The 18,527-nt window shown below is 45.6% G+C and overlaps 1 protein-coding gene across 3 annotated transcripts in view; it reads right to left on the reverse strand.

Annotated features, from left to right (window-relative positions):
• LOC308572889 (multidrug resistance-associated protein 1-like) overlaps positions 1 to 18,527 on the reverse strand; it is a 74,742-nt gene that overhangs the window by 40,014 nt on the left and 16,201 nt on the right. For all 3 annotated transcript variants that reach the window (XM_081169376.1, XM_081169375.1, XM_081169374.1), the window contains exons 2-8: positions 13,309 to 13,485; positions 12,669 to 12,794; positions 11,022 to 11,159; positions 9,564 to 9,689; positions 3,377 to 3,438; positions 2,007 to 2,138; positions 459 to 686 (exon numbers count right to left, since the gene is read on the reverse strand). In XM_081169376.1, the coding sequence (XP_081025502.1) occupies positions 459 to 686; positions 2,007 to 2,138; positions 3,377 to 3,438; positions 9,564 to 9,689; positions 11,022 to 11,159; positions 12,669 to 12,794; positions 13,309 to 13,485 (989 nt within the window). The remainder of the gene's footprint in view (positions 1 to 458; positions 687 to 2,006; positions 2,139 to 3,376; positions 3,439 to 9,563; positions 9,690 to 11,021; positions 11,160 to 12,668; positions 12,795 to 13,308; positions 13,486 to 18,527) is intronic.

Raw genomic sequence — 18,527 nt, forward strand, 5'->3', positions numbered from 1 at the left:
AGCGGATTGCCAAGAGTGCCTCCAAATGCTGTGAAAACCGCTGTCGTAAGTGGAGGAACAGAAACACCATCTAAACTCCTGGACAGCAGTTTTCCTAAGTGTGCCAGACTGTATGAAATCTGGGGACATCTATTTCTCGTTCTGATGAGTGGGAAAGTGGGAAATGGCTAGCTCAGGCACCCCCAAACTCGGCTCTCCAGATGTTTCGGGACTACAACTCCCATCATCCCTGACCACTGGCCCTGTTAGCTAGAGATTATGGGAGTTGTAGTCCCAAAACATCTGGAGGGCTGGGTTTGGAGGTGCCTGGGCTGGGAGACCCAAGTAAACCACTCTCTGCTTTATAAAGGGAAGAGGAGTATCAAAAGCAATCAACAACCACCCATGGAAAAGTTTGATAGCAGCAGCAACTATCCATGCACTCTACAGTGATGGGAGCAAGACAGCGCTCTGCTTACCTTAAGAGTTCAGGTCCTGTAAACATCATAAGGTCATGGAAGGCCTTGAAGAGGAAACTCATGAGGAAGTATGGCCCAAACGACTTGTATAAGACCTTAGCAAGAGACGGCTCCTTGTCCCTTTGAGAAGGTTTAATGATCAGAGCTTCAGCTTCTTCCGTCACATCCCCGTTCGAGCCACTGGATTTTGTAGGTTTCTTGGGCGAGTACAGCATTGGCGTCGAGAGCCTATCGAAACAGAAGCGTCCAGAGATTCTGTATTCACTGGCATACTTTATCTGCACACAACGTGTACTTATGGTATTTTCATATTTCTTTATTACAACCGTGAAAAAAATGGTGTAGAATTCATCGCCGCCACCGCCCACTCCAGATATTGCTGGACTACAGCTCCTAACATCCCTTGAATGCTGGCCAGGAATTGGCAAGCCAACATCACCTGGTGAGCAAGTTTCTAACCCCAGGTACAGGTGGCAGGTCAGGTGCAGTTCTCCACCTGGCCATTAGCTGCTGCTTTTTGTGAGGGGTGGAGGGAGAGACGAGGGCGGTGGCCACATGCAAAAGGAGTCAAGTTGCCTGCATGTTTAGTAGCCATATAGATGAGAGAATTGCAGCAGCTTTACCTTGCGGGACAGGGTAGGCTCACTGAAATATTCTCTGAGACGCCCCAGGTATAGGGCGGTATATAAATTCAATAAATAATATTAATAATCTGTTAAAGGTGCACCCTGGCTTCTTTTGCATCTGGCTGCTTTAAATAAGAGGGAAATGGGTTTCAAAGTTATGCAAAGTCTTGCATCTGTAAGAAAGTCAAAGAAGAGGCGGAAAATGCCTTGGCAGAGAAGCAGGCCTGCGTTCCTTGGAAATGTGCTGTAAGTCAGGGATCGGCAACCTAAGGCCCATGCGTGGCCCATGGGGGTCGTTTAAGCGGTCCATGGACCCCCGCCGCCCGCTCAGGGACCCCTGCTGCCCGCTCAGTCGGCTCCCATGCACCACACTAAATCGGTGCAGAGCAGAGTGGGGACCGCCTTCTGCGACGCTGGCCAGCTTCCCATTGGCTGCAGGAAGCTCCGGCCCAACGCGGCGTCTGCGGGCCCATGTACCGGCCCAAGCCACAAAAACTCTTCCGACCCCTGCTGTAAACCATCCGTTAATTTTGGAACTGCCTGCGTGCAACTGTGTTTCAGAGTCTGAGGCTTTGAATAGCTGCAAGGCAGGGTTTGCGATTCAGCTACTCATTGACATTTTTGCCTTCTCCCCTCTCCTGGACTCACCCAGCGTTTCTCGCCTTTTGCAGAGCCAGGACAGAAACGGTTGAGGAGCCCCCCACTTCATGCTTTCTGTTTTACAGACTTTGTTGTAGAAAGGAAGTTTACAGAGAAAATGAAAGGTGAAACCTCAGTGGAGTTATACCGAGAATGATTTGCACTACCCCTACAAGCCCTAGCCAGCACAAGGAATGATACTCCAGCAACATCTGGCAGCCACAGGCTCCCCACCTTTGGATTCTTAGTAGTTTAACACGGACGGTAAACTTAAAATACTTACGTTTTTGCCTTCGCATACTCCTTCGCCCAGTTCTGAACCATACCAGGCACCACTTCTTCAGATGTATCCTCCTTGTTTAACGACCACAGGTCTTTCGCTTCCAACGGCTGCCGATATCCTTGAATCATCAACCTACGTTAGAAAATGTGCAGCAGTTAGTCAAAGAGTGCATAGAAAATCAAAAACCGGGGCCTTCCCCTCTGCAAGCCAAAAGTTATAGAAACAGCTGCAATTTCTCCTCTACTGAATAGTACAGCAATTGGCATCGTGGTTTTATAGTGTGATATAACCCCTCTCTCTAGAACAATATGGCCTCCCTCAAAAGCTCTCCATTCTTCTCCAGTCATGGGTAGCTTGTGGCTCAGGGTCCCTTCTATCCTCGAAACAAGATCGGCTTGGCCTTAGAGTGGAACTTTTTTGCTGCTTGCGTCTATTTTACAAAAATAGAAAAAGCTTTCTTTACTGTATTCAGCTGAACTCTTTTTACCTGGTTACTGCTGTTTTACACAACTGTATTTATTCTATTCTATTTACGCTGCTGCTGTTTTTTAAGTACAGTGGTACCTCCGGTTGCGCATGGGATCCGTTCCGGAGCTCCGGTCGGATCCCAAGGAATTCACAACCAGAGGTGCTGCTTCTGTACCTCTGTGCGTGCGCGCGCAAAACCCAGAAAAATACTTCTTTGTTTGCCGCATATACGTTACCGGAGGTGAAAGCAACTAGAGTTACCACTGTATTTGTTTTCATGCTGCTTTTTAATAATAATAATAATAATAATAATAATAATAATAATAATAATAATAATAATAATAATATCGCATATTGCTTTGGGCATCGCCCAGTGGCAAAACCACTTACAGAGAGCTGCAAGTATATATAATCAGTATTTCTGTAGCAGAAACATATGAAATGCAAACATAGGTGAACGCCTTAGACCAGCAGCAGGGAACTTAAGCTCCACTAGATGGGTGCTGGACAACAATTTCCATCATCCCGGATCATTGGCCATTGTGGCTGAGGCTGATGGGAGTGGTCAATGACACCCCCATCCCTGCCTTAGGTAAGAAAAGAGGAAGGAAGGAAGGAAAACAGAGAGAGAATGAAAGAGAAAGAAGGAAAGAAAGCAGCCAGCCCACTGTCTTTGAGAATTTCAATGCTTCACCCCTCAAATATGCTGTTATTCATATGGTCATTGGTTTATTTCACTTGGAATTCTTGATACATAACCGCTTTTGTTTCTCATTTCTTTCTAAGGAGGAGCCAGCACCCAATATGACTTATATGTCAAACTGCCAAGGATAACAGAGCCTTAAACAGGCATAGGGAAAGTAGGTTGATGGAGCTCAAATGTGAACCATTTGTCCTCTTACCCAGTGATCCACCAGAATGTGATCCTGGACAGAAAAGAAGCGCTGGATTCCGGGCAGGGATTCTAAGGAGTGAAAAATATTCAACCTGTTACAAATCAGATTTAATATTTCTGCTTTTCTGCAGAATGTAACATCCAAGTGCTTTTTCTTAATCCCAACAAAGCTTGCCACACCTAGCTTCTCATTTCCATGCCGAATTTTAGTTGTATTATACACGCTAACTTGCACACAAACACTAAGGGTTCCCATTTAACATTATGAATTCAGTTCAATAATGCGTGCCAAATTAAAACCAAGCACGTAGACGGCACGTCTCGCAAAACCCCAGCGTGTGCATGTATATAACACATGAGAAACATTTTCAAATGGAGCTCTCTAACAGCGATAGGGAGAAGTACCAGATTTTTTTGGGGGGGAGGGGAGGTTTTATCATGCTGAACCCCCAAATTGGAGCCACTAGCTAATTCTCAGCTGCAAGGCCCCACTCCCTGCCTCTGCAATTAGACTCTAAGTTTTAAACAACATGTTCGAGAACACAGGAAGCTGCCTCAGAGCACCTCCTTTGCCTGTACCATGTCCCAAGGCTGACCCTGACATCTCCAGCTAAAGGCCCCCAATCGAAATCCTGGATGGTCCAGTGCCGAGGGCCTTCTGGCAGTTCCCTCATTGCGAGAAGCAAAGCTACAGGGAACCAGGCAGAGGGCCTTCTCGGTAGTGGCGCCCGCCCTGTGGAACACCCTCCTATCAGATGTCAAAGCGATAAACAACTACCTGACATTCAGAAGACATCTTAAGGCAGCCCTGTTCAGGGAAGTTTTTAATGTGTAATATTTTAGTGTTTTTTGGTTTCTATGGAAGCCGCCCAGAGTGGCTGGGGAAACCCAGCCAGATGGGTGGGGTACAAATAATAAATTATGATGATGATGATGATGATGATGATGATGATGATGATGATGGATGATGCTAGCATTATTTATGCCGACAGGTAGAACTCCTCCAGGATTTCAGGCAGGGGCCTTTAGCTGGAGAGGCCAGAGGCCGAACTTGAGATCTTCTACATGCAATGCAGCTGGCTCTGTCTCTGAGCTATACTGCCCTTCACTCAAATCCTCCTGCCACAAACCGAAACATATTCGTCAACTGGAATCAGTGCTGCTTGGCTCCGAAAGGAGCGCACGTATGGCAAGGATGTCAGCAGTTTTATTAGAGCTATCAGGAAAAACTTTCCCTTCCCCAGCGTCAGAAACCCGCAGCCAAACTAGAAAATATTCGGCGTCTCAGTTCCTCCCAACAGATTAAAGGCCCGGCCAATTATACAACATTAAGTCGGGGTTACGGAAAGGGCAGTCTCCCGGGTGGTGAGACATCGCTCAGTCCCTCACTTCCATTCTAGCTCAACGCCCAACCGCATTGCTGAAAAGCAGCCGCCAACTTCAACAGAGAGCACACTGCCAAGGAGGAGAGCCCTTCGCACCAATCCTGGTTGGCGCTCCCTTCCTGGAGTGGTGAGCTGGCACTGCTCAAGTTCCTTTCCCCGGGAATGAGAAAACTTATATTTTCTGTTCTGCAAAAGCTGTCTACTTATATGCCCCAAACAAATGAAATACCGTGAAAATCCCTGAAACGAGAAGTAATCGACTAGAAATATTATCTTATGGAAATGGACTAAATAATAAAAATCAAAAAGTTTAAGGAAAAAGTTAGAAAAACCTAAAACTGAACAAAGCCTTAACGGGATGCCGGCTACAAACCTCGTTTCACTGAACTATTCAGTTTCCTCAGAAGGAAATAGAAAAATCATAAACCTTAAATGACCACAATTCAAAGAAAGGGGGTAGAACTCCCAAAAATTCTGAAGTATTATAATCCTAGCTCGACTTAGGTGAAGCAAAGGTCGTTTAAGGTTTATGATTTTCCTATTTCTTTCTGAGGAAACTGAATAGTTCAGTGAAACGAGGTTTGCAGCCGGCATCCCGTTAAGGCTTTGTTCAATTTTAGGTTTTTCTAATTTTTTCCCTTAAAACTTTTGATTTTTATTATTTAGTCCATTTCCATAAGATAACATTTCTAGTCGATTACTTCTCATTTCAGGGATTTTCACGGTATTTCATTTGTTTAGTGCAATTTCTCGGTTCCGTGACTGTCTTTTTTCTACTGCTGTCTACAGTCATACCTCGGGTTGAATATGCTTCATGTTGAGCATGTTCGAGTTGCACTCCGCGGCAACCCAGAAGTAACGGAGCGTGTTACTTCCGGGTTTCACTACTCACGCAGACGCTCAAAATGACATCATGCAGAAGCGGCGAAAAGCGACGCGTGTGTGCGCAGACATGCCATCGCTAGTTACGTTTGCTTCTGGGTGCGAATGGGGCTCCGGAACAGATCCCATTCGCATCCCGAGGTACCACTGTACTTATATGCCAGCTTTTGCCAACCTGCCGCTCTCTAGCCCTGGCTGGCTTTTGCCGCCGGACAGCTTCCACCAACACCCCAATCCCAGCCACCATGAACCTGTCTCGGCCTCTTGGCTTCACGAATACCTCACTTGGCCTGTTCTTATCACCACCACCACCTGCAGGAATTCGGCTGGGTCCAGGAAAGGGAAGAGGACTGCTTTGGGCACAAAGAGCCAAGCCGAGCGAGAACTCACTGCTCCTGGCCCAGCAACACAACACATTATAAAGTTATTTCTCCGGGCCGGAGACAAGGCACCCTCTGTCCTTGCTTTCCGCTGAACAGTCCAGAGTGTCCCTAACTTATCACACAGCCGCTGGAGCCCCAACTGCCCTATTAATCATCTGTGTCTGGAAGCCTGTTTACATATGGCAGGGCTTGTGAGGTCAAAAACAACACACTGAGGCATGGTGGTGGTCCCCACCCTCTGGTGAAGGCGGAAAGCAGCAGCTAAAAAAACAAAAGCCAATATGCTCTTATGTATCATCTCAGGCGGATGAAACCAGGCACAAGTTATGCTTTGATTTAAAAGCAAGGGGGAAAAGCGGCCGCTACCACCCACCTGACCATGATTATTATTTCCAAAGGAATGTGCCAAGGGGGCGGCGTAAGGATCTCCCCGATTCCTCCCCTAGCTTTGGCACAGCCGGCACAACCACCACTTGGTTACCGAGAGCATTGTTGTGAAGTATAGAAGCCAAGCACCTCCTGCATTATCGCATTCCTTCGTGTGCTCAAGTTTTCCATGGAAGAACACCATACGGACAACTCCCCAAAATAATAGAAAGCAGATCTGCATGGAAACCCCTCTGAACTACCAGAACAGCCAGTGGCCGTTGATGAATATGGCTTAAAGGCAGTGAGATTCTCAGTTCTGGATCTGGGGAAAGGATGAACAGGCACAACGGGAAAGGGAGCCTGCGCCGCCTGCTCGCCAGCCCCACCAGCATTTTGCTATCTATCAAAACTAAGCTACTTGCAAGAGCCAGAGAGCAAGATTTTATCTGCCCCAGAGATCAAAAGAGGCAGAGAATAGGCTGAAGACAAATATTTATGTTGGCAGAAGTCAGTGGCAACAGGTCAAACACGATGAAGGGCTTTGACTGCTCTTTCTGACTGATTGCATTCCTATTAGGAAGAAATGCGCCCCCCCCCCTTTGAAATGAATCAATTCACAGCAAAACAGTCGCTGTAACCAAAAAGACCCGAGTTCAGGTTCCAAGCAAATTCTGCCTTGGATTACATTACCATTCATTAGAGTCTTCATTAAGATATATTACTTAAACAATGTAACTCTAAATGGGCAGCAGCAGCAAGTACCATAATCTCTTCAGGTTTGCAACCACTCGGGTGAGGTAGCTCTCTACTCACAAACAGGGAACTGAAAGCAAGTCCCTAGAGTGGGCAAGATTTGAACACAGGCCTTTCCTTCTGGAGAACATTTCTAATCTAGAAGTCCTATCCAGTTTTTAACCAGAATAACTGCTAACTTGTTTTGTTTACCTATTAAGAGTATCGTTTGCCATCGTTTCCATTTCGGAAGAGTGTTCTACCGCAGCATGCAGTGCTACAGGGACAAGACTACTGTAAGAATTCGCACCCATTACAGGGGTTCTTCAAGCACTACATCAAGTGGTGGTTGGGCGTAACAAAAATAAAACCAAAGGAATCTTGGGTTCACATATTCTGTTCTTTCTTGGCACTCCGAGATTAGCAACTTCTCAAACCTGGTTTCACAGTTTACTAATTGAAAGAACTGGGAAAGTAGAAATTGCTACCGAACCAGGAAGTCATCGATCAGTGGCTGGGTTTGGCAATCATTCCAGGGTATCCCGGCTTATTTCTCCTAATTCGTTAACCTATTGACATTAATCCACAGTTCCCCTTTTTCAAATGTAACAGGGAACTCTGGCTTAATAAAAGCCAGGATCATAGAACCATAGAATTGTAGAGTTGGAAGGGACCTCAAGGATCCTCTAGGCCAGCCTTTCTCAACCTGTGGGTCCCCAGATGTTGTTGAACTACAACTCCCATCACCCCTAGCTATCAAGGCCAGAGCTCAGGGATGATGGGAGTTGTAGTCCAACCCCCTGCAATGCAGGAATATGCAGCTGTCCCGTATGGGGATTGAACCTCCAACCTTGACGTTATGAGCACCATGCTCTAACCAACTGAGCTACCCAGTGACAGTGTGCTGAAACCAGCATGCAGCGGGAAGGAGAATTATCGTCTCAACTGAGCCACTGTGTGAAAGGAAGGAGAAGCGTATGCAAGCCAAAAGTTTGTTCTCGTGTGTGTCTGAATGCCCCTGCTGGCTGCAGCTCAGAGCCAGAGCATCTGTTTTGCATGCTGAAGATCCCAGCTTCAACCCTCAATGGCATCTCCTGTTGGGCTGGTACATAATTCCTTCCTGAAACGCTGAAGAGCTGCTGCTGCTGCTGCTGCTGCTGCTGCTGCTGCTGCTGCTGCCAGTCAGTGTAGAGAATTCTGAGCTAGATGGACCAATGGGCCTGACTTGGTATAAATCAGATACTTATGCAAGTAACTTTTATTCAAAGTACAGTCATACCTTGGAAGTCGAACAGGATCCGTTCCGGAAGTCCGTTCAACTTCCAAAATGTCCGCAAACCAAAGCGTGGCTTCTGATAGGCTGCAGAAAGCTCCTGCAGCCAATCAGAAGCAGTGGAAGCCCCGTCGGACGTTTGGCTTCCAAAAATAGTTTGCAAACTGGAACGGTCACTTCCAGGTTTGCGGCGTTCAGGAGCCAAAACGTTCGAGAACTAAGCTGTTCAAAAACCAAGGTACGATTATATACCTGCTGAAATGTGACTAAGTTAGGGACACTGATTTCAACCAGTCTACTATCGGGAGAAGTAAGCTGAATAGCGCTGACTGCTCCTCTTTTTCCAGTTTTATCCCGCTGCTCAGTCCCAGCTCAAACTCCCAAACCAGCTCACTTGTTCACTAAAATCAGTATCATGGTCTGGCTAAGCAAATACATAAACCACCAGAGGCCATTTAAGTCCACAAGGTACATCACCGTCTAAAAATAAGAACTTGCAACTCTGGACCTAATTAAGAGCTAAATCACAACTGTCAAGCCGGGGAAATGGTGCTAATCCCACGAAACAGAGAGAAGGCCTGTGCACAAACGAGATACCAGAAATGACCGCTTCCCGGTTTGTGAGCCTCTTTGCAGAGATTTTTGAACAACAGTTTAGGATACACAGACACACAAGTTTCCACGCTGCAGTATTTATAGGACCAGAAAAATAGGAAGAAAATGACATTTAAGAAACAAAACCACCACCAACAATTCGGCCAATAAACTTGCTTCTTTCTGGAAACTCTAAGAAGAGAGTTCCAGAATTCTTATTTTAAGATTTTGTTTGCATATAACATGGTCAAACAAAATCATTAGAAGCAAACAGGTAAGAACACTGACAGGATTACTGTAATAACCTGCAGTTTTAGAGGAGTATCTATTTAAAGCGGATGAATAAATGAGCAAATTAAGTTAATTTGGATATGCAGAATGTATTAAAAAATACATTTAAGGAACCGCAGAAAAAAAGGGGAAGGAAGACAAGTTTTCAAATGCTAAAATGAGTATAAAATTACTGAAATGTATAAAATTGAAAATCAATCAATCACAAAATTATTAGAAGCAATCTACTTAAGCAAATTCCCAGGCGTCCCTCAGAGAGGCACCTCCCAAGGCAAAATCACTTACAGGGTCATGAACTGTTTCCGAAAACAAAGGCGGCCTCTCAGGGAAACAGGATAGTATCAGCTGGATTAGCACCAAAGTGAAATAGATGTAGAATGTAATATAACGAAAAACATCGACTTCGGAACCCTAGAAGAAGACATTGAATGCTGCAGTTAGCGGACTGACAGAAACCAGCAAAATAACGTGCGTCGTAGAGAAAGGAGATGGAAAAAACTCTCTCATCAATACTTGGGCGCATCAGACAAAATTGATCAGCAGGAGATTCAGGGCAGAGATAAAGAAGGGCGTCTTCACACAGGGTGTAACTAATTTATGGAATATGGTACGCCGTAAAATGTGCTGACTGCCACAGTTTTAGAAGGTTTTGAAGGGGGTTAGAGAAGTCCAATGAGGAGGAAGATAAGGGGATTCCAAGGGCTATTATTCCATGACAATCTATAGCATGGGTAGGCAAACTAAGGCCCATGGGCTGGATCCGGCCCAATCGCCTTCTAAATCCGGCCTGCAGACAGTCCGGGAATCAGCGTGTTTTGACATGAGTGGAATGTGTCCTTTTATTTAAAATGCATCTCTGGGTTATTTGTGGGGCCTGCCTGATGTTTTTACATGCGTAGAACGTGTGCTTTTATTTAAAATGCATCTCTGGATTATTTGTGGGGCACAGGAATTCGTTCATTTTTTCTTCCCTTTTTCAAAATATAGTCTGGCCCCCCACAAGGTCTGAGGGACAGTGGACCGGCCCCCTGCTGAAAAAGTTTGCTGACTCCTGATCTATAGACTCGCCATGTTCAGAGGCAGCTCTGCACACACCTGAGAACGAACCATTTCCTCAAGGCTTGTTTTGTTTTTCATTATTTACTTGTTTTTATCCTGCATTTTATTCTGTGAACCACCCTGAGAGCTTATGATGGGTGGTATAGAAATCATAACAATAACAATAATAATAATAATAATAATAATAATAATGTAAAAAAGCTGTAGCAAATGGAAGGGTTTGCGTTTTACAGCATGCTAGAATGTGCACGCGCATGCACACACTAGTTAACACATCTTTAAAAAATAAAAACGCAGAAAATTCTCTGCATAATGATCAGGGGAAAGAACAAGACATTTCCCCAGCTCTTTCAACAGCCGCTGCCCACAGCTTTGGTCCGTGCGGGGTGGGGGTGGGGGGTGTTATCTCTGAACTGCACTTCCAAGGAGGCTGCAGGGCTGTTTTGATAGTCCCTTGACAAGCTCATCCAGGCTTTGATTTGAGTTTCAAACAAAAAGGGGAAAAGGAAAGCGAGCTCACTTTAGTGCCCTTTAATGCTTCGGAATGAGGTTTAATGGGTCATTAACTCACTTGTGTGGCTGCACAGAGATTGCCAAGAAGAATCCCGAGTTAAATCATTAAACAAGCAACCGATTCCCTTCACGATTCCAAAGAGTCATCTGTGCTTAGCGGAGGCTGCTTACCGTACTTGAGGCGTGCATAATTTTGGATCTAAAAGTTACGGTGGCGCACAGGAGCGCAATAAGCCAGAAGAGCAACATGACTCCTGAAGACTGGGCTCCTTTCATCCTCTCGTACTGTATCAAAAATGTGGCAAGCAGCTGTGGAGAAATCAAAGGGCAGGAGATCACTGTTCCATCAGAACGATGATGGCAAGGCAAAACAAGAACAAGGCCACAAATCCTCCCCTTGGACACAGCTCAGTAAGTTAAGAGAATGGGGCTGATAATGTCAAGGTTGCAGGTTCGATCCCCATATGGGACAGCCATATATTCTTGCATTGCAAGGGACTGGACTAGATGATTCTCTGGGTACCTCCCAACTTTATTTGATCTACAGTTGTACCTTGGTTTTCGAGCAGCTTAGTTCCCGGACGTTTTGGCTCCCGGACGCCGCAAACCCGGAAGTGACTGTTCTGGTTTGCAAACTATTTTTGGAAGCCGAACATCCGACATGGCTTCCACGTCTTCCGATTGGCTGGAGGAGCTTCCTGCAGCCAATCAGAAACCCGCTTTGGTTTCTGAATGTTTTGGAAGTCAAATGGACTTCCGGAATGGATTCCATTTGACTTCCAAGGTACAACTGTACTTTGTTTTTGTTTTTAGACATAATTTTTATTGATTTTCACAGGTTTTAAAAATTTACTTATATTTCAACATATGTTTTTCTTAAAATTTTGACTTCCCACCCTTACTCCTGTGATGTTTTTATTTCCACCTTATACCTACTGCTTTATATGACATACTTTAATCTAATATAATTATCTTCTATTTCACTTATCATTGTTTTCATTCTGTGCTTGTGATTTGAACCCTGCCCGTGTTTTCATTTGACTATAACAGTACAGTGGTGCCTCGCAAGACGAAATTAAATCGCTCCGCAAGTTTTTTCTTCTTGCGAGTTTTTCGTCTTGTGAAGCACGGTTTCCCATAGGAATGCATTGAAAATCAATCAATGCGTTCCTATGGAGACCGTCCGGGGACAGAGGGGAAGCGCCGCTCTGTCCCCTCTTTTGAAGCAAGGGGCTGCGGGGAGAAGATAGCTTCTCCCCGCCGCCCCTTGCTTCAAAAGAGGTCCGGAAACAGCGGGGAAGACCCGCTGTCCCCGGAGCTTGCGGGGCAAGCTTCGTTTTGCGAAGCAAGCCCATAGGGAAATTCGTCTTGCGAGGCAACTCGAAAACGAAAAAACCTTTTGTTTTGCGAGTTTTTCGTCTCGCGAGGCGTTCGTCTTGCGGGGCACCACTGTATTTCAAATAATCCGAAAAGGGTCTCCACTCTTCCATAAACAGTTGGTCTCTTTTATCACTGTAGATTTCACCATTTCTGCTGTAGTCCATTAGATTTTACCATTTCCACATAGTCCATTAACTTTTGAAGCCATTCCTCCTTGGTTCTCTAATCAGGAGTTGTGCAGGAATCCGATTTGGTAAGGCTGCACCAAGGCAGGACCAAGCTACTGCCCGGATTTACAATCAGGACACAAGCATAACGAGGTGTCCTATAGGTGGAAACGGCTCGTTTTAGCTGTTCCTCATTGTCCTTGGTTACAAACAAAACAAGTTCTGCTGCTAAAATGAAGCTGCAGTAGAATAAAACATCATTTTCACTCACCATTGTTATGCCCAAAATCGTAGGGCTGACTAAAAAAACAGGAGCTCGGAAAATGTTGTGACTTCTTTCCCAGAAAGAGTAGAAAAGGTCTGCCCAGCAGACTATCCACAATAAGAGGCCCAAGGCCTGAAACAGGAAGGGGGAAAAAGATCGTTTTCAGATAAATAGTCCTCATGAAACATAGAATTAGGAGAAGAGGCTCTCTTAGCAGCATTTTATATGGAGCTGCTTTGTGTGCTCGCGCAAATGGACTGGGCTGGTGGAACAATTGATTCTGAAGACTTTAGCTTTCATATATATATCATACAGACCCTCCAAGTGTCCCTATTTTCCAGGGGCTTAAGAGAAGCCATCCCAGTTTTTGATTTGATCCTGGAATGTCCTGCTTTTCCTTAGGATGCCCCTATTTTCATTGGAGAAATGTTGGAGGGTAGGAACTTATCCGACACAGCCCCCCCCCAAGCCGTCTGAAAGCATTCCTGTATAGGGAAGTTTTAAAATGTTTAATGTTTTATTATGTTTTTATATATGTTGGACGCTACCCAGGCAACCCAGTAAGATGTGTGGAGTCTAAATAGTAAAATTATCATTATGGAATGGGATGTCCTTATTTTCATCGGAGCATGTATGCACCACTTACTGTTTTGGCTTTGTTGAGATGTGACATTTGGATGTATCCCCTGTCATGGCGCTGGAGGTACACGAAGTAGATTGGGAAGCAAGCCCAGAGGTAAATGCAAGGGATCCAGGTGAGGACGGTTTTCTGAAAGCACTTGGTGAAGTCTGGGTTCTCGGTGTACCATGTTAAATTCCAGTCCTGAGAAAAGAAGGGAACGGGTTAGCACGCTGTAGAGTTTGCAGGAGGCCCTGGGTTTAATCCTCAGCATCTCCAGGTGGGGCTGTGAATGTTCCCTGCCTGAAACCCTGGAGAGCTGCTGCCAGTCAGTGCAGGCAATACTAAGCTACATGGGCCTGTGGTCTGCCTCTGCATAAGACAGTTCCCTCTGTTCGCGCTTCTTGCAGGCCACCTGGAGGGCCTTCAAATCAAAAGGCAGGATAGAATCATAGACTTGGAAGGGAGCGTGAGGGCCATCTGGTCCAACCCCCTGCAATGCTGGAATCTTTTGCCCAATGTGGGATTCGAACTCACAACCAAGAGATTAAGAGTCGCATGCTCTACCGACTGAGCTATCTCAGGAATGCCATTTGGACAAAAGTTTTATGAATCGATCAATCAATCGCTGCCAAATAAACAACAACAGTAATACAAATCAGTAGCATTATTCTCTTGTGGTGACGTTGAAAGGTCAATGAAAGTAAATACATTGAGGATTGGGTCCTGCTGATAAGCAATGTTACTTGGTGGGGTACGTATGCCTTTAACGGCTGAAGGGCAAAGAGGAAGCCCAAAAAGCAGTGAAGATTTTCTTTCCAGCATGGAAATGTGAGGAAGCGAGAGAGCTGCGCCCACTGAATAGCTTCCTTGTAGGTGATAAAGGTAAAAAAGGATGCTGTCAGGAGAAGGCAAATCTCCTTGTTAGCAGATATATTTATGTAATTAAGTTAGCATTGGCATGCTTCCTCCCTGTCTGAAACCCCAGAGAGCTATTGCCTGTCAGTGTAGAGAGAAGCTAAATGCACCAATGAGCTCTTACAAGCCAGCTTCCTATGTTTCTTTTCAATCACCTTTCTATTTCAATTGGAGGGGGTTCTTCCTTCCTTGCCTGGGCCTTTGCTGGAGACATGGGACTACATTTCCTTGCAAGTGGGTGGCTGTGTTTTTCTGGGGAGGTGTTTACTGTTCTTCTATTTATGTTTGCTCTGGCTCTATTTATGCTTGAAACTACATCTGCATTTCATGTGCCGCTTATACCTTCAACTGTTACTGTCACACAGTGCTAGTTTTGCCTGCTACAGCTTTTGCTTCTACCGATTGACAAATTTATATTGTTGTTGTTGTTTAGTCGTGTCCGACTCTTCGTGACCCCATGGACCAGAGCACACCAGGCACTCCTGTCTTCCACTGCCTCCCGCAGCTTGGTCAGACTCATGTTTGTAGCTTTGAGAACACTGTCCAACCATCTTGTCCTCCGTCATCCCCTTCTTCTTGTGCCCTCCATCTTTCCCAGCATCAGGGTTTTTTCCAGGGAGTCTTCTCTTCTCATGAGGTGGCCAAAGTATTGGAGCCTCAGCTTCACGATCTGTCCTTCCAGTGAGCACTCAGGGCTAATTTCCTTAAGAACGGATGCGTTTGATCTTCTTGCATTCCATGGGACTCTCAAGAGTCTCCTCCAGCACAAATTTATATTGCTTACTGTTACTGATACATCTGTACCAATGCTTATCTATTTACACTGTTTGCTGCTTTGTATCGCCTGCAATACTCTTGTCAACAAATAACAAGAGATAATCTAGAGATTAGATTTTACTGAGATGCTGCAACTTTACTCAGGACTGATGCTATCACTGCTGCTCGGGGAAACAGAGGAAGAATTTGGAAGCGAGATTTGTTTTCCGTTTCTGAAAGCCACTTTTTATCTCTCGTGTTTCTGGCGTAACAGGCAAGGAGCATCAAGGCGAAGTTACTGAGACCAGACACGGTCTTTGGGTAATAAAACTTTTAAGGGAGGTTCCTCTGCTCGCTTCCTGTTCCTCTGTCTCATTAGCCTGAGGCCACACAAACTGGGTGCAACAGGGTCACCTGCTGTATTGTTGAGACGGTGCTTGTGGCAAGCCATTTGCTTGGTGGTTTTCCTGTCTGTCTGGTTCATGCCAACTCAGAAAGATTATGCTCTTCCAGTCATGTGCAAGTCAAGTCTCCAAACACTGACCTAAAAGTTCACTGCTCCACTCATAAAAGTGAGTTATTTTGTCGCTTAAAAACAGCAACAACAATCAACAACACAAGTGGGCTTACTGGCCCATCTAGCTCAGTACAGTCAACACTGACTGGCAGCATCTCGCCAGGGTTTCAGGCAGCAATCTCTCCCAGCCCTACGTAGGGTTGCCAGGAAACAAACCTGTGCAGTTCTGCATGCAAAGCAGGTGCTCTGTTGTAGATCTACAGCCGTTCTCCAAAAAAGAAAAGAACGAAACACTGAGTTTTGCAAAGCTTTCTTACTAGGTAATTGACAGAGCGATTCTGACGTGTCGCAGCCACTCGGGCAAATGGCAATTCACAGCATTTCCCTGGTTGCCTCGCCTCAAAAGGGATATTTGTAAGAGTTGGGAAAGGTTCGGAGAAGGGCAACAGTGGATGGAGCGGCTCCCCTACGAGGAATGGTTGCAGATGTGAATGAGAGGAGATGCAATAGAGGTGGATTAAATTGTACGTGGCATAGAACAGTAGCAGACAGAAAGGAAGTTTCCTTCCTCCTCTCTCATAGCGCTAGAACTCGTGGACATGCAATGAAGCTGAACGCTGGGTGATCTGAGACGGATAAAAGAAAATATTTCTTTAGGCAGTGCATAAACTATGGAGCGCTCACACGCAGGAGGCAGTGATAGCCCCCAATTTGGATGACTTGTAAAAGAGCACTGGACAAACATGAGGAGCAGCTATGATGGCGATGCTCTGCCCCCAAACCTGGAAATGATATGCTTCTGAATACCCCTTGCTGGAATCCACAGGAAGGAAAGAGTTTTCTGGTGCCCGGGTCCATAAGCATCTGTGTAGCCACGATGACTACCCAGATGTGGAAACAGATGGGCCCTTGGCCTGATTCAGCAGACACTTATTATGTTCTTATGGATGTGTGTACCTGGATGCCAAAGCTTAGACTTCCCTAACCTGTTCCCTTCAGATGTTTGGGCCCAATACTCATTTTCCCTAGCCAATAAATGGTCAGGGTTTCAGGGAATTGTAATCTCAACATATGCTGAGGTCACAAAGTTGGAGAAGGGTAGTGTTGGTGTTGGTGCATTCCATGGGGAAAATCACCCTGCATCTTCAAAAAAAAAAAAAAAAAAAGGTAAAGGACCCCTGGATGGTTAAGTCCAGTCAAAGGCAACTATAGGGTTGAGCGCTGATCTCGCTTTCAGGCTGAGGGAGCTGGTGTTTGTCCACAGACAGCTTTCCAGGTCATGTGGCCAGCAGGACTAAACCGCTTCTGGCGCAACGGGACACCGTGACGGAAGCACAAGAACACAAAAATGCTGTTTGCCTTCCCACCGCAGTGGTACCTATTCATCTACTTGCAATGGCTTTCGAACTGCTAGGTTGGCAGGAGCTGGGACAGAGCAACGGGAACTCACCCCGTTGCGGGGATTCGAACCGCCGACCTTCTGATTGGCAAGCCATCTTCAAACCTACACTGGCGTCTTCAAAAGCACACCTAGAAGCCGTGCCAGAGTGCTAATCAAATTGGCAGTAACGGATATTATCAAGGTTCTAGCCAACTCAGTTCAGCAACCTTGTAATAATACAGTTGCTTCCTACCCTGCAAGATTTCACCTGTAAGCAGCTCTGCTCTCTATGAAGCCTATCAAATTCTATGCTGGGGGTCCTTCCAGCATTGCAAGAGGCTGCAAGGAATTTCACAGCATCAGCCTGATTTCAGCAAGGGGAGGACGCCCAGCAAAAAAAGCGCCTTCCAGATCGCACCCACTGAGTTTTTGGCGCTTGTACTGACACAGCATCTGATTACTTCACAGCAATGCCAGAAATGCCCTAACGAGATTAGCTTAGCTCTCCCGGTAGCCCCTCCAAAATCCTGTGAGAGAGATTTGCTGGCTATTTTTAATTATGAGCAAAGCGTGGGCAAAGGGAAAGCTATTTTAATGGAAAAAAACAAAAGATTAAAAAGCTCCCAACCAATTGAGCAGCAAGCCAGCCGTAACAGAAGGATGGTGAGAATAGAGAAAGTACCTTCCAAAGGAAATGGGAAGTTGGATCAAAATTTGATCCAAAGATCAAAGGGCAGTTCCGAGGCTTCTATAAGCCAGGGTAAAGAAGGTACACGAAGCCTTCCCGAATGAAAAAAGATAAGGGTTCTGGACATGATGTCTGTGTCTGCAGTGTACAATGGTCTCCTGACCCATCCCATGCATGGAATTTGGTGCCCAAGATGGGGACTGAGATGTACTGGCACAAGGCAAGGGATTCAGTGCCCAATGCAACTCCTTGTCCTTTACTCATGGCTGTTCATATCGATTTGATTTTTTTATTGTGTGCAATCCCAGGGCTGAACACAAAGAAAACAATGTCTGAAAAATTTAAAATTAAAATCAGGCCAAAGGACAGCGCAGGTGGTGGCAATTCATCAATTCCAGGTGGTCAAAACAAAATCAGCCACCCTGAAAAGCCTGGGTGAAGAGGCACATATTCTGCAAGTTCCCATCACTTCAGCCCACCTAGCTCCCCTATTCTCCTGTTCTCTGTTTAGAAATTCCAAATTCTTGGGGAACCTGAGAAGAGTATATAAATGACGCAAAATAACAGTGTGCTATTTCAGCACCGTTACAAAACACACACAACAACTCTAAAACAATTTCATAGTCTCGTAGCACATCTAGCAAAAGGCATTTAAGGATCACCTCTCTGCAATGAGGACAGAGTTTATTCTTCTTGGAAATCAGGGCTGATATCTCCACCTTTTCAGAGACTCATACAGCCTGGCAGCTTTCATAATCTCTATACAAACACACAGGTTTGAGGTGACAGCTTTGCTTTTGGTTTAAGTGGAGAGCTGTAGTTCAGTCATCGGACGAGGAGTACACTGAGGTCCAGCGCCGAGGGCCTTCTGGCGGTTCCCTCATTACGAGAAGCGAAGCTACAGGGAACCAGGCAGAGGGCCTTTTCGGTGGTGGCGCCCGCCCTGTGGAATGCCCTCCCATTGGATGTCAAGGTGATGGACAACT

Source organism: Podarcis bocagei (assembly GCF_964188305.1).
Source record: "Podarcis bocagei genome assembly, chromosome: 14".
NCBI lineage: Eukaryota > Metazoa > Chordata > Lepidosauria > Squamata > Lacertidae > Podarcis > Podarcis bocagei.